General features: G+C 41.8%; 1 protein-coding gene across 1 annotated transcript in view; it reads left to right on the top strand.

The window, feature by feature from the left end:
- The window catches only part of LOC132825650 (collagen alpha-1(X) chain-like), a 105,704-nt gene that overhangs the window by 56,426 nt on the left and 32,899 nt on the right, over positions 1-16,379 (top strand). The window contains exons 10-12 of the mRNA XM_060841019.1: positions 8,028-8,081; positions 14,291-14,335; positions 14,512-14,565. Of these exons, the coding sequence (XP_060697002.1) occupies positions 8,028-8,081; positions 14,291-14,335; positions 14,512-14,565 (153 nt within the window). The remainder of the gene's footprint in view (positions 1-8,027; positions 8,082-14,290; positions 14,336-14,511; positions 14,566-16,379) is intronic.

The raw sequence follows: 16,379 nt of genomic DNA, 5'->3' as shown, positions 1-16,379 counted from the left end.
GTGTCACCCTTGACTTGATTGAAGACTACTCCCCTTAGGGACAAGACCATTTGCTTAAAGCACGCTGTGTTTCTGCATATGTGGCTCAGACTTGGGGACATGATGTAGAGGTAAGATTGATGCTATTTTGCATGCAAAAGGTCATCTTACCACTGACTTGCTAGAAGCTCTTCTCACTGTTCAACATTCAGTTGCAATATGGGACTTGATGCTTGTGATGTCAAGAATTTCATGGCTGGCTCTTTCACAAGTTACCTAACTTTCCCACTAAGGTCCACATCATTCTGTACTTGGGAAGATTCCAACATAGCGCTTACTGTCAAGATTGAGATGGATAGAGCTCTACATATTTAAAACATCAAGGTATATGGGGTTGTGCAGGAACATGGTGTTCAAACAGAAGATCAACCGTGATTCCATTGAATCATGGAGTGCGTTTCAAGAGCCTACTTCAAGTTTCTCACATAGACTCAAATAGAAAACACTTTTCTGGCTTGGTGTGGGATTTATTTTTTCAGCATCCCCCCCCCCCACCCCCATTCTCTCCACTGTCTGCTGCAAAGGGGGAACGTTCTCACCCAATCTGAAATCTGCACCAATATACTGAGTCCACCGTTGTTTTGAGATGTGAGATCAGCCCAAAATAATCTGTCATTCCTCTCTTCTGCCTGCTGTTAGGAATTGCTTGCCCCTCACTGAACGCCATGATTAAGGTAGGCCATTAGTTGAGTTTTGAATAAGGGTCTTAATGATCACTTAAAGAACACACTGATCCTCCATTACTCTACATTTCCTTCAAATTCCAATAATGCCAAACTCATATGGAACTTGATAATCACTGGGGGGGTTTTGTGTTGTAAGACAAATTGAGATCTTTAAATTGCTCTCTATTTTAAAAAAAAATTTAATCTCATGCAATGCTGACTTGTCAGGAATGTTGACTGTCTATGATTTAATAACCCTTCTGGGTAGCATGCTATACTAGTTTATAAAATTTATTAGAAAATGCTCATGTTGATTTCCTAGCTTGATGCCAGCTATTACATAACCATCTAATGATTCCTGAATGTTCACACAAATCAAAATGATAATAACATTTGTTTTATTCAAAAATAGAATTAAAATATAGATGTTATATTCCAAGCAAACATTCCCTTTTGCCACATTTTGATCATGTGTACCATATCATAAACTAATTAAATCCTTGGCAATGTGTTTCATTAATAACTGTACTGATTAGATGAAGAATGTCTAGATAAACATAAACTAAAGAATCCTGTAATTAAGCTCGTTTTAGCTACTTGTATAATTATGTAGGTTACAGGGGAAAATAGAATAAAAATGATGTTTGAAGTATTTCATAAATAATTTTAACCGTGGTGCTGAGAAGGCTTTTAGAAATGATAATCTAAAATGAATTTATGAGTAAAGTTAAAGCTCATGGGATAAATGGAATAGTAGCAGAATGGGTGAAAGTTGGCTAAATGACAAAAACAGTTATGGCAAGCCATCACTTTTCAGACTGGGAGATAGTAGAATCTTCATGGGTCAGTACTGAGTGCTTCAAATTTCTTGATCTGTATTACTTATATGGACTTGAGTGTGCAGGGAACAATTTCAAAATTTGCAGATGAGATAAAACTTGGAAGCATTGTAAACTGTGAAAAAGGATTGTGATAGACTTCACAGTGAATTGATTAGAAAAGTGGCAGATGGAACTTCATGTCGAGAAATATGAAGTGATAAATTCTGATAGGAAGATTGAGGAAAGGAATTCCAATATAAAGGATTAATCTGAAAGTGAATGCAAGATCAGAGTTACCTGCAGATGATTATATATAACAAATGAATGTGACAGGACAAATTGACAAAGTGCTTAGCAAAACAGGTATGATCTGAGTCATATATAGAGACATTGTGTACAAAAGCAAGAAAGTAATGGTGGAAGCTTAGTTCAGCTATTATATCTATTTCCAGGCACCAGACTTTAGGAAGAACGCACAGACATTGGGGATGGTGCAGAAAAGATTTATGAGTGCAAATGCATAAGAGGGACTTCAGTTACATGAAGAGATTAAATAACCTGAAGTGGTTTTTCTTAGAGAAGAGATGGTTGAGAAACAACTTGATAATTATGAAGGGCATAGATAGAGTAGGACGGAATCTGTTCCCAATGGCAGAATGGCCAAGAACCAGAGGACACTGATTTAGAGTGATTCATATCGTACTCAGGAGGTGACACAAGGAAAACTTCATACAGAGAATGATTAGGATTTGGAATTCAGTATTGATTAAACGTTATCATTGTGGTCAATTTATACTTTAAATAATAGAATGGAATACCATCTTGTTTTTAGCATAACTGTCAAAATGCACTTCAGAAGTTTATATTACACGATCCTTTAAGTAGACATTACATCCTCCCACTGTCAGCCCAAAGATGTTCTTAATTCCTGAGAATTTCCTGCTGTCCCTTTCCTTCCTCAGCATCTAATCTGTCAGCTCAAAACTGTTCTTCATGGTGTGAGTATTTCTGGAGACCCTCACTCTAATGCAAGATTGGCAAATCTTCCAGCTTCATTTTAACACCTCATGAGCTTTCTCTTTTCCAAATGCAAACTTCTACTTGCACTGTGACCAGGTTTACAAGAGAGACTTTTGACCTCGAGCTATGCTGCCTCTCTCTTCTTAATAGTAAGAGGGTAATGTAACTGTCAATGGTATTTCAGGAAAGCCTGAAACCTAATCTTCAAAACAGCTTTCCCCATTGCAAATAGGATCAGAAGTGGGTCAATTAGCCCTTTGGGCCATCTACACCAAACGTGAATCACACAGGCCTTGCATCCAGGCAGAAGTTCTGATTAGCTGTTCTTTAGACTCAACTCTATCCCAGTCTGGAAGCAAGTGGACAGTTCATCATAAACCCTTTTACAACCTGGCATTCTTAACAATTCCCTAGGACTTAGTTGGTTCCATCAGCACCACATTGCCATACCACCTTACCATTGACTGTAGACATGAAAAACTTGCACCATTTCCTTGCAAAACAATTTTAATGTTATTTTGAATAGCCCCATCATCTTGATTTGCTATCAAGCACACATCAACACAGTTACCCTAAATATAAAGACATGATAATCTTATAAACCCAAAAATTGTACCTACAGACTGATAGTGTGGTGGAGGAGATTCAGTCATAGCTTTCAGAAGGAGACATAAATCATTATAATATGTAAACAGAGAATATTTGTAAGATTACTGTGTAAAGGTAAGCGAATGGGATTGATGGAATTGCTGGAGGAAAAAAATGGCTTTCTTCTGTATTTTTGAACATTCCATACTTAGTCATTAAAATAAACCTTTTTATAATTTAAGCAGACTTCTGCAAATAATAAATGTAACATACAATATGTTTGTTGTTCTTGATTGAGGTGAAGCAGTTTTTCAGGTTTAATTGAAGAGAACCATCAATGAAAGCCATTCTATCCATTGAACGCAGCAGCCCACATAACTTATCCCTGAACAACTTCTAATTGCTCCTCTTCAGATTTATATTTGACCTTTGCTTTTGAAAGGTCCATTTTCTCCTGTGTAAGGACTTAATCAATTACTAGTTAATTATTTACAACCAGCTTCAAAATTCTTTAAAAAGGAATCGTTGTTTATGGGAGTCATTTTGAATTCTCAGCTATGTGAAAAACAATTGACACTCCACTGGGGGAAAATGAAAACTAATAATAATCTGGACATGCTCAGAAGGGCCTGTGACACTATTTTTCAATACATTTAGCAGATTTAGAGCTCTGTGGTCATGGTTTTAATAGTTTTGTCAAGATAAAATTTAGTTTCAATTATATTTTCTCATGCTCCTCACTCCCTGTCGGTAAGTTTTTGCTGATTGCTCTTGTGGTGAGAACCACAAATTCTACCTGAAAGTAGAAGTTTTTTCCACTTTCGGAATTTAAGCCAAGCTTGTTATAGGGAGAAACTGTCTACAAATCTCAGTGTTTCATTAAAATGAACACCAGCTCCCATACCAGACGTCCTTGCAGCCTGCCTGATTAAAATTGCCAGTTGCAAGTTGTCAGCCTGCACTCTTTTAAGAACTGAGATGTAAATGACCAATCACCATTCCTTAAGGAGTCTGTCAGTCAAGCAAATGGAGACTTCCACTCATTAGCCTGGTGTAGATTTGAAATGAGGTTTTAGTGGTTTGAAAATTAGGCAGTTTAAAACATTGTGTCAGTCAGCTCATTCATTATTTATGGGAATATCAATTAATCCATAAAGAAATGACAGTCAGCTGGAGATAGGTCTGTACTTTAGGAAAGGTAATCTATTAGAGGGGCTCCTGTAGCACTACCCCTACCTCTGGTCCAAGAGGCCCAGGTTCGAGTCCTACCTGCTCCAGTGGTGTCTAGTAACATCTTTCAACAGGTTGATTGGAAAAATATGTTAATTAAAACAAATCTATTTTAGGAAAAAATAAGATAACGATTTTCACCTTTGGCAGCTTGTGTTGCTCTTAACAGGCTTTTCATATAAATTAATCAATTGGAAAATCCTGCTGATTTATTGATGTTGGTTAATAGATGGAAAACATGCCATGTCTGATTTGGTAATGGGAAGAGCTAACCGTTCAATTGTGTGACATATGAGGAGAAATAGAATCAGATAGGATTATGTTCACTGGAGTTCAGAGAAATGAGGGCAATCTCATAGAAACTTATACAATTCTAAAGGACTAGATGGGGCAGGTGAAAGAAGGATGTTCCCAATGACTGGGGAATCCAGAGTTTGAGGTCACAGTTTGAGGAAACAGAATAAAACAATTTAAAACTGAGATGAGCAATTTCTTCACCCAGAGAGTGGTGAGCCTGTGGAATTTGCTACCACAGAACATAGTTGAGGTCAAAATGTTGTATGATTTCAGGAAAGAATATGATATAGCATTTAAGGCTAAAGAGATCAAAGGATATGGGGAACAGGCAATTGATTTGAATGATTAACCATGGTCATAATGAATGATGGAGCAGACTAGAAGGGTCAAATGGTCTATTCTTGCTCCACTTTCTATGTAATCAGCTGCAATAGGAGATGATTTTCTAAAGTTGCTTTATTTATGCAAGTTGGACAGCCCGTTGCTGAGATGATTCTAGGAGTTAGTGTTGGGTTGAAAAATGGAAAGGATGAGGGATGACTGAGGTCTGAGTTTCTTCGTGGAGACTGAAACAAACAGGAGTGCTCCTTCAGTCACCTCCCCATTTAGATTCATTCATGAATATAAATTCCTCAATGAACCTTACACTCACCTTCCAGGTGTCCAAAAGAGAACAACTTAATTAACATCAATGATAAATCTGTTAACCTCCTCTGTCCTCATAAGGCTCAGACCCACCTTCCAAGTGAAGCAGCAATTTATCTGCACATCACTTAATCTAGTCTACTATATCTGCTACTCACAATGTGGTATCCTTGACATTGGGGAGATGAGACACAGACTGGCCAATTACTTTGTGTTACACCTACATTCAATCCACAGAAATGACTCTGAGCTTCTGGGTGCCGGCCACTTCAACCCACCACTGTGTTCCCATGACAACAGCTCGCAGCAGTACTCCAACGTCTCATTTTCTATGTAGGGGCCCTGCTGCCTTTGGGCCTCAACAGTTTTCAAGCTTGAACACTTTCTTTCATGTCCTTTACCCACCCCCATACCTAGACCCTGTCACAACATGGGCTGTTTTCAGCACACCAAACCCATTTTCACGTACTTATGGTCCCCATTATCAACTTTGCTTTCTCTCTGGCTTATTGTCATCCATCCTTTTGTCTAACTGTCTTTCCAGCTCTCTGGGCTCCATCTCTACCCATCCACTCACTACTTTTCCCACTCACCCCCATCTTCACCTTTATCTAGCAACTATCAGTTCTGAAGAACGGTCGCCGGACTCAAAATTTAAACCTTCATTTCTCACCACAAATGCTGCCAGACCTGCTGAGTTTCTCTAGCAATTTCCGACCTCCAGCATCCGCAGTTCTTTGCTTTATTCTGTTCATGACCTCCTGCATTTGGGAGCAGTCATCGCATTATCTACAATTGGGTATACGGGCGATTTTGACATCACACCTCAATTTCTGCTTCCAAAAGATTTGTGGAAGTAGTAAACAGCACGACATTACTTCCCACTTTCTGCCATTTTTGAGAAAATCTCCTTAACTCCTATTCTCAGTTTGAAATTTTGAAATCATCCTTCAAACCATTCTGCTCCCTGACTCCACACGCCCAGACTCTCTCCACCTGACAGAAACTGTGAGGAAGAGGATCTAGAATCTCATTTCTTAACCCCAGAAATTGTAGTTCACCTTCTCTTCTTGGGCAGCTGGCACAGAACAAGTCTTAAACATATGAATTCGGGCTTTTGTGTGTCTGGAGTCTTGTGAAGAGGGAGGAGATAAACAAGCCATTAACACGTTTGCACAGTGGATGATTAGCAAATTAAATTCAATATAGCAAAGCATGAAGTGCTTCATTATGGTAGAAAGATTAAGCAGACCCACAGTTCACTGTTCCTTGGAAGGTGAAGAAACAACTAAAAAGTAGACAGAATAGAGATCAATGAATAAAAATGCATAAATATATTAGAAACAGTGATACAAATGGCAATACAATTAAAAGTAGAGATACATGTAGAATGCCAATAAATTACTGATGGAGTACTATAGAAAAATAGAGAAGTATAGTAAGGCTAGATTTGTATAGAGGAGAAAGTGAGGTCTGCAGATGCTGGAGATCAGAGCTGAAAATGTGTTACTGGAAAAGCGCAGCAGGTCAGGCAGCATCCAAGGAACAGGAGATTCGACGTTTCGGGCATAAGCCCTTCTTCAAGAAGGGCTTATGCCCGAAACGTCGAATCTCCTGTTCCTTGGATGCTGCCTGACCTGCTAGATTTGTATTGAACCTAGGTCAGATGGTTCTTGGAGTACTTTTAATGGAGTCATTTCAGTCTCCATTATAGAAAAAGAAACACTCAACAAAGATTTACTTGAATCATGAACTTGCAAATATCAAGAAAGATTGGGTAAGTAGGGGCCACTTATTCTGGAGATTACTTCTTAAGAGATATTTAAAAGTATGAAGGGATTTGATAGTGGGCATAGAAAATATTGTTTTCACATATATATGAATTCAAAACAAGGTAACATAAAATATAAGTTCGCCACCAACAGATCAAGGACAGAGTTTAAGAGAAATGGCTTGACGTAGTGGTGAGAATTTGCATCTTAGTACGACATTGTATGTTTGAAAAAATTTGCATTGACATGGTAAGGGGAGGCTTGATGTCTACGTGAAGAAAATAGCAGTTGAAAAGAGGTAATTACATAATTACATAAGCCTCATATAAACACCACCACATACTAATCAACCCTAATGCCACATTCTGTGCTCGAAATTCTGTGCAATTCAGTGTTCTCAGAGGATATTTTTTATACTTTTGATGCTTTGTGATGTTGATGTAGTATTGTGAATTAACATTTTTCAGTGTTCCTGTGAATAGCATTTTTTCTACACACAACAGTGCAAGGAGCCAGAGCTCTGGCAAAAAAGTAGATAATTACAACTAGCCATTGCAGTCACTCTTTTAAAATGGTGAATTTAAATTACAAAATGATAAATTTTTTTAAATGCATAAAATATTGTAGTGAGCTGTAGCATTTGACATATGCATTGGTTGATATATCTGTGGTTGAAGGGACTTTATTTGAGATATAAATATATTTGTGTCATGTTTAGTAAAGATTACCTATTTTGCAATTTGATTGAGAAATATCATATTTTATTATACATTCTGCAATGTCCACACTGAACTGATTTGTGCTGTATTTGTAGATAATGTATTAAAAAAGTAGATTTTTGCGACAAAAATATCTATGGTTGAATGGATTCTGACAAATCCATGCAGTTAGCAGCATGCATTTAGTCTATATTTAAGCATTGATCAGATAATGTATTGTCATAATTTCAGGGTGCCAAGGGTTTGAAAGGAAGTCCTGGATTACAAGGTTCAAGAGGTCCCCCAGTGAGTATCATTACAAAACCTCACAGATTGATCAATTTGCTACAGCCCTTTTTGCATCCTAACAAAACAAGAATGTCTGATAACGTTTCTCTAAAATTAAACATTTCTGATTAAACGATACAAGGTTTAATGAGAAGTTTGACATTACATCTTTTAAATGAGAGTAAATTTTGGAAGCTTAAGTCTCAACCTTGACTCAGGAGCAGCACTCTCACCTCTGAGTCAGGAAGTTGTGGAATTAAGCCTCTCTCCGGAATTATGAACCAGGATTTTTCCACAGATATGGAGGATGAAGGCAAAGCTGGATGAGCTTTGTTTTACCTGTGTCTTCTCCTCCAACTCAACAACTTTGATTTAGGCCTCTTCAGAGATACAGCAGCTCCTCACCTACAAATGGATGACAGCTTGTTAAGCTAAGTTAAAGGTGATCGATTTTCGATGGTGTTTGGAGAATGTGAAATGTCTGATTTGAAGGGTTGTGCTCTAGAATGACTTTAAGGGCCCTGTTCCCTTAATCTCAAAACCCCAATGCCTGTCTGACGGTGAGGATGACCCAACATGTTTGTCCATTTCATTTTCCAATTTTATTTTTAAAGTTGCTGAGTGGTACCTGAGGGTGGATGTTCTGGACTTTCCAAAGTTTCATGTACCTTAATCGGACAGGAAAATTCAGGGAGTATCACTGGCAATGCCTGCTCCTGGAAAAATGCAAGAACCCTCATTTAACACAAGGGCCATTCTTAGGATGGCACAGTGGCTCAGTGGTTAGCACTGTTGCCTCACAGCACCAGGGACCCAGGTGATTCCAGCCTTGAGAGACTGTCTGTGTGTTTGTATGTTCTCCCTGTATCTGTGTGGATTTCCTCCCATAGTCCACAGATGTTCAGGCTAGGTGAATTGGCCGTGGTAAATCGCCCCATAGTATCTCGAGATGCACAGGCTGAATGGGCTGTTCATGGTTATTTTGCTGAAATGGGAAAAGGATGGGAGGCTTGAGTCTGGCTGAGATGCTCTTCGGAGGGTCTGTGAACTTGATGAGCCAAATAGCCTCTGTACGCACTGCAGAGATTCTGTGAACACTAACATCGCGCTCCTGACCCAAGTTGTAGCTAGAGCACAAAATTTAGAATGTCATTGCCAGGGAGGGATAAAGGTTCAGTCTTTTGAGTGAGATATTAAATCAGGGGGAGAAAGTGAGGACTGCAGATGCTGGAGATCACAGCTGAAAAATGTGTTGCTGGAAAAGCGCAGCAGTTCAGGCAGCATCCAAGGAGCAGGAGAATCGACATTTCGGGCATAAGCCCTTCTTCAGGAATGAGGAGGGTGTGCCAAGCAGGCTAGAGAGGAGGCACTTGGGGAAGGGGTGTTGGGAATGCGATAGGTGGAAGGAGGTTAAGGTGAGGGTGATAGGCCAGAGAGGGGGTGGGGGCGGAGAGGTCGGGAAGAAGATTGCAGATCAAGAAGGTGGTGCTGAGTCCGAGGATTGGGACTGAGATAAGGTGGGGGGAGGGGAAATGAGGAAGCTGGAGAAATCTGCATTCATCCCTAGTGGTTGGAGGATTCCTAGGCAGAAGATGAGGCGCTCTTCCTCCAAGCGTCGTGTTGCCATGGTCTGGCGATGAAGAAGGCCGAGAACCTGCATGTCCTTGGCAGAGTGGGAGGGGAGTTGAAGTGTTGAGCCACGGGGTGGTTGGGTTGGTTGGTGCGGGTGTCCCAGAGGTGTTCTCTGAAACGTTCCGCAAATAAGCGGCCTGTCTCCCCAATGTAGAGGAGACCACATCGGGTGCAGTGGATGCAGTAAATGATGTGTGTGAAGGTGCAGGTGAATTTGTGATGGATATGGAAGGATCCTTTGGGGTTTGGAGGGAAGTAAGGGGGGAGGTGTGGGCGCAAGTTTTGCATTTCTTGCAGTTGCAGGGGAAGGTGCCGGGAGTGGAGGTTGGGTTGGTGGGGGTTGTGGACCTGATGAGGGAGTCACGGAGGGAGTGGTCTCTCTGGAATGCTGATAGGGGAGGGGAGGGAAATATATCCTTGGTGGTGGGGTCTATTTGGAGGTGGCGGAAATGACGAAGGGTGATACGATGTATGTGGAGGTTGGTGGGGTGGTAGGTGAGGACCAGTGGGGTTCTGTCTTGGTGGCAGTTGGAGGGGCGGGGCTCATGGGTGGAGGAACGGGAAGTGGAGGAGATGCAATGGAGAGTATCGTCAACCATGTCTGGGGGGAAATTGTGGTCTTTGAAGAGGAGGCCATCTGGGTTGTTCGGTATTGGAATTGGTCCTCCTGGGAGCAGATGCGGCGGAGGCGAAGGAATTGGGAATATGGGATGGCATTTTTACAGGGGGCAGGGTGGGAGGAGGTGTAATCTAGGTATCTGTGGGAGTCGGTCGGTTTATAGTAAATGTCCATGTTGAGTCAGTTGCCCGAGATAGAAATGGAGAGGTCTAGGAAGGGGAGAGAGGAGTCTGAGACAGTCCAGGTAAATTTAAGGTCAGGGTGTAAGGTGTTAGTAAAGTGGATGAACTGTTCAACCTCCTCGTGGGAGCACGAGGTAGCGCTGATACAGTCATCGATGTAGCGGAGAAAGAGGTGGGGGATGGTGCCAGTGTAACTGCAGAAGATGGACTGTTCCACATATCCGACGAAGAGGCAGGCATAGCTGGGGCCATGCGGGTGCCCACGGCTACTCCTTTGGTTTGGAGGAAGTGAAAGGATTGGAAAGAGAAGTTGTACAGAGTGGGGACCAGCTCAGTCAGTCGAAGGAAGAAGCGGAGGGCTTTGAGGCCTTCATGATGGGGGAATGGAGGTGTATAGGGAGTGGATGTCTATGGTGAAGATATGGCGTTGGGGGCCAGGGAAGCAAAAATCATGGAGAAGGTGAAGGGCGTGGGTGGTGCCCCGAACGTAGGTGGGGAGCTCGTGGACTAAGGGGGACAGGACCGTGTCAAGGTATGCAGAGATGAGTTCGGTGGGTCAGGAGCAGGCTGAGACGATGGGTTGGCCGGGGCAGTCAGGTTTGTGGATTTTGGGCAGGAGGTAGAAACGGGCGGTGCGGGGTTGTGGGACTATGAGGTTGGAGGCGGTGGATGGGAGATCCCCTGAGGTGATGAGGTTATGGATGGTCTGGGAGATGATGGTTTGGTGGTGGGAGGTGGGGTCATGGTCAAGGGGACAGTAGGAGGAGGTGTCCGCGAGCTGGCATTTAGCCTCAGCAATGTAAAAATCGGTGCGCCAAACTACCATCATATCTCCCTTGTTTGCCGGTTTAATAGTGAGGTTGGGGTTGGAGCAGAGGGAGTGGAGGGCTGTACGTTGTGAGGGTGAGAGGTTGAAGTGGGTGAGAGGGGTGGGCAAGTTGAGGAGGTTAATGTCGCAGCGGCAGTTGGCTATGAAGAGATCAAGAGCGGGCAAGACGCTAGCACGGGGTGTCCAGGTGGATGGGGTGTGTTGGAGGCGGGAGAATGGGTCATCAGAGGGTGGGCAAGACTCCTGGTTGAAGAAGTAGGCACGGAGGCGAAGGCGGCGGAAGAATTGTTTGATGTCTAGCCGCGTGTTGAACTCATTAATCCGGGAGCGTAGGGGGATGAAGGTGAGGCCTCTGCTGAGAACTGATCTTTCATCCTCAGAGAGGGGGAGGTCTGGAGGGATGGTGAAAACACAGCAGTGCTGGGAGCTAGGATCTGGTGTGGGGCTGGAGCTGGGAGTGGGGACGAGGTTAGATATGGGGGCGGAGTTAGGTGGGGGCAGAGATTGGCGTGGGGGTGGCGATCTGTGTGGGGGCGGATTTTGGTGCAGGAACAAGGATCGGCATGGGGGCAGGGTTCGGCATTGAGTACAGGAGTTGGGATGTCATGTTGTGGCTGTACAGGACATTGGTTGGGCCACTGTTGGAATATTGCGTGCAATTCTGGTCTTCTTCCTATCGGAAACATGTTGTGAAACTTGAAAGGGTTCTGAAAAGATTTACAAGGATGTTGCCAGGGTTGGAGGATTTGAGCTATAGAGAGACACTGAACAGGCTGGGGCTGTTTTCCCTGGAGCGTTGGAGGCTGAGGGGTGACCTTATATGGGTTTACAAAATTGAGAGGCATGGATAGAATAAATAGACAAAATCTTTTCCCGGGGCCAAGGAGTCCAGAACTAGAGGGCATAGGTTTAGGGTGAGAGGGGTAAGACATAAAAGAGATCTAAGGGGCAACTTTTTCATGCAGAGGGTGGAATGAGCTGCCAGAAGATGTGGTGGAGGCTGGTACAATTGCAACATTTAAGAGGCCTTTGGATGGGTATATGAATAGGAAGGGTTTGGAGGGATATGGCCCGGGTGCTGGCAGGTGGGACTAGATTGGGTTGGGATATCTGGTCGGCGTGGACAGTTTGGACCGAAGGGTCTGTTTCCATGCTGTACATCTCTATGACTCTATTGCTGACGTGTGTAGACCTGACTTTCTGCTTATTATCTCACTGTTTTCTGCTGCTTACTTGTGACAGTAAATACACTTGAAAAGTACATCATTTGGTATAATGTACATTTGAGTATGTTAAAGTTGTGAACAATATGACAGTCACATAGGTTCTTTTCATCCCCCCTAACTTGCGCTCTGTTTTTCCTTTTCTTAAGCTCCTTTTATTTTTGTTTCATGTGCTTTGCTTACATACCACCAAATGCTGTCTCTAGTGTAAATTAAAATAAGCTGAACTATTGTAAATCCAATGGAGACCAGTTTGAAAGCTGGTATCTTGGCCTTATAACTTCTCAAGTACAGCTGGTCGTGAAAGATATCAATGCCTGGCTCCATGTTGACCATGCTTTTGGCAATACACATTGCAGAGGTTTTACCCCTCTGAGTCAACTTGAAAGATTTATACCATACCTAAATGGTAACCTGTTGTGCAATGTTCCGAAGTATGTCAGTATGGGTGGAAGGGAAACTGTTTTGCTCCAGTTTAAATATTTAGAGATGATTCACCTCATTGAAAGTTTGCTGAATTTTTGAAAGAGAATTTGTTTATTAAGCACACACCTCTTTTTTTTTGTTCCTGTCATTTGCTCATCCTCAAATTGCTGTCCAATTCTCTTCTAAAATCATTGTTGGAAGTAGCTTTTGTTCATTTTTCCATGTACACAAGCTGCCATTCTGAGGGAGTAAATCCCTTCTCGTTTCCCAACTAGATCTTCTGCTAATGGTGATTAGTCTATGACCTCTATTTATTGAACAGCTCACTGGAAGGATTGTTTTTTCTCTCTACTATAACCAGACAGCATTTTGAAAATCTTGGCTGTTTTATATATTCAGTCAGGGAAGTGAGTGTCACTGGCTCAGCCAACATTTATTGCCCAACCCTAATTTCCCTTAAGATGCTGGTGGTAAGCTGCTTTCTTGAACCCCTGCACTGCATGACGTGCACCCACGAAGTTGTGGGATTTTGACTCAGCAACAATGAGGGAATGGCAATCTACTTCCAAGTTAGGATAGTGTGTGGCTTGGAGGGGATCTTGCAGGTATGCCATACATCTGCTGCCTTTGTTCTTCCAGAAGGTAGAGGTCATGCATTCAGAGATGCCGTCAAAGGAGTCTGGGTAAGTTACTGCAATGCACTTTGTGGATGGTACACACTGCTGCCGCCATGTGGTGAGCGGTGAAGTGACTAAATATTGAAGGTGGTCTCCTCTTCACATTACTCATTCCAAGAAGAACAATCCCAATTTTTTTCAATTGATAGTAGGTTAACTGATCTGGTTTATTCCTTCTCCTTCTTAAATAGTGATACAAATGAGCATCCTTCAGTCTCACAGCATAGATGCTGCATGCAAATAGGATTGAGTAAATACCTCTTCTATTTCTATCTTTGTGTTGATACATTCCATCCAGACCAGTTGCCCACCAACTTCCAGAAATTCTCACCTTTTTGGTATGTCTTCTTTCTTTATTATTATCCCATCCATTGCTTTTGTCTCCTCATTTGTATTTCCTACCTCCCTAGCAATATTTCTTTTTGGTGCCTTAACAGATCCTACTTTATTATACCTAACTTACTCTTCATATGTTTATAAAATGAATAGGTATCAAATTAATATGGTTTTCTGCACCAGCAGTTGGTTTTAGAGGAACTGGAAACAAAATTACAAAAAAAATTAATTGACCAAATGTCGTAGATAGTTCTATGATAATAAGCTCTAATGAGGTATGCTTAATTTTAATTTATTTTGCAGGGAGAGTTTGGATTAATAGGAGCACCGGGACTGCCTGGGCCAATGGTATGTACATTTATACATAGTTAGGAAATAAACAAGTATTAAGAATCTGCACATTAGATTAGTAAATTAGATTCATGTTCTGTATGATTCTAATAACCTGCCAGCAAAGCAAGTTGCTTGTTTTGTTACTCTTGATAAAACTATCCAGAATTGTCATGTTTATTTCATATCCATAGGGTGAACAAGGACCACCAGGACCAAAGGGTGTGGCAGGTGTGAATGGCTCAGAGGTATGCAAGTGATTAAGAGTACAAGAACAGAATACTGTAAATAGGAGCAAAAGTAACCCTTCAGTCCCACTCTGCCTCTCAGTGAGATGTTACTGATCGTTTATTTCAATGTTATTTTCCTGCATTATCCCTATAACCTTTGATGTTTTTAATATGTGAAAATCTGTCAACCTATGTTGAACATAATGACATGGCTTCAAAAGATCCTGAGGCAAGGAGTTCCAAATACTTGCCAATCCCTGAGTGAAGAAATTTGTCCTCATCTCAGTCCTAAATAGGAGAAAGTGAGGTCTGCAGATGCTGGAGATCAGAGTCGAGATTGTGTTAATCAGGCAGCATCCAAGGAGCAGGGGAATCGACATTTCAGGCCGGAGCCCTTTATCATGAATTCCTGATGAAGGGCCCTGGCCCGAAAAGTCGATTTTCCTGCTCCTCGGATGCTGCCTGACCTGCTGTGCTTTTCCAGCAACACATTCTCGACTCAGTCCTAATTGACCTGCCCTTGAAGGACTGTGTCTTCTGTTACTGGGCCCTCCAGCTAGGGTAACATCAATCCTGCATCAACCCTGTCTATCCGGGTAAGTATTTTGTAGAGTTGAATGTGATCATCTCTCATTCTTCCAAACTCCAGCACACATTTAACTCCATTCCTGATAAAGGGCTTTTGCCCAAAACATCGATTTTCCTGCTCTTCGGATGCTGCCTGACCTGCTGTGTTTTTCGAGCACCACACTCTTGACTCTAATCTCCAGCATGTGCGGTACTAACTTTCGCCTATATAACACCAAGGATAAGCCTCCTTATCCAGGGATTAATTTGGTTTAGGTACATTGATTCACTGATGCCTTTGCAATGAATGACATTCATGTACCTCTGATTACACTCTGTGCCATTTTTAGACTGTTACAAATTCTTATCAATTTTTTAATCTTCAATCATCAAACCTGTTCCATGATTGAACTACATGATGGTTCATCTTTTACCTTAATGCTGCTTTCTCACAGTATTCCCTTATCCCTTAACATCTTTAATATCTAGAGACCTATTGATCTTTGCCTTGAGTATACTGAATGACTTATTCTCCATGACTCTCTGGGGCTAAGAATTCTTAAGATTCAGCAACCTCTGAGTGAAGACATTCCTCCTCATCTCAGTCCTAAATGGTCTACCTCGTATTCTGAGACTGTTCCCCCTAATTTTAGAATGGTCTCAACCAAGGGAATGACCCTTCCTGCATCTACTCTTTCAGACCCAGTTAGTTAAAAATCACACAACACCAGGTTATAACCAAACAGATTTATTTGGAAGTACTAGCTTTCAGAGCTCTGCTTCAACTGTATGATTCAATAGGATTGCCTCTCATTCTTTTAAACCCTGCAGACTACAGGCTCAATCTCCTAAATCACTCATCATAGGATCATTCCACTTTGCCATGATTCCGTCTGGTGAAAGTCCATTGCATTTTATCAATAGCAAGTACATGCTTACTTAGGTAAGGTAAAGAAAACTGTACAGAATAGTCCTGGAGTGGTGTCACTAAGGCTGTATAAAAATGCAGCAGGATTTCATTACTCCTCTACTCAAATTCACTTGCACTAAAGGGCAGCATAAAATGTACCTTCCTAATTGCTTGCTGCTTCCGCACATTAGCACTCAGTAACTTAGGAACAAGAACACCCAGGTTCTTCGAACCATCAGCACTTTCCAATCTGTTACTGTTCAAGAAATATTCTACATTTCTTTTTTTTTATAACCAAGTGAATAAATTCATACTTTTCCACATCATATTTCACAGCCCTTAGCCTGTCTAAATC

This window comes from Hemiscyllium ocellatum, chromosome 21 (assembly GCF_020745735.1).
Source record: "Hemiscyllium ocellatum isolate sHemOce1 chromosome 21, sHemOce1.pat.X.cur, whole genome shotgun sequence".
Taxonomy (NCBI): Eukaryota; Metazoa; Chordata; class Chondrichthyes; order Orectolobiformes; family Hemiscylliidae; genus Hemiscyllium; species Hemiscyllium ocellatum.
Note: the sequence above shows the minus strand (reverse complement) of the source record. Positions and strands in the feature narration are given on the sequence as shown.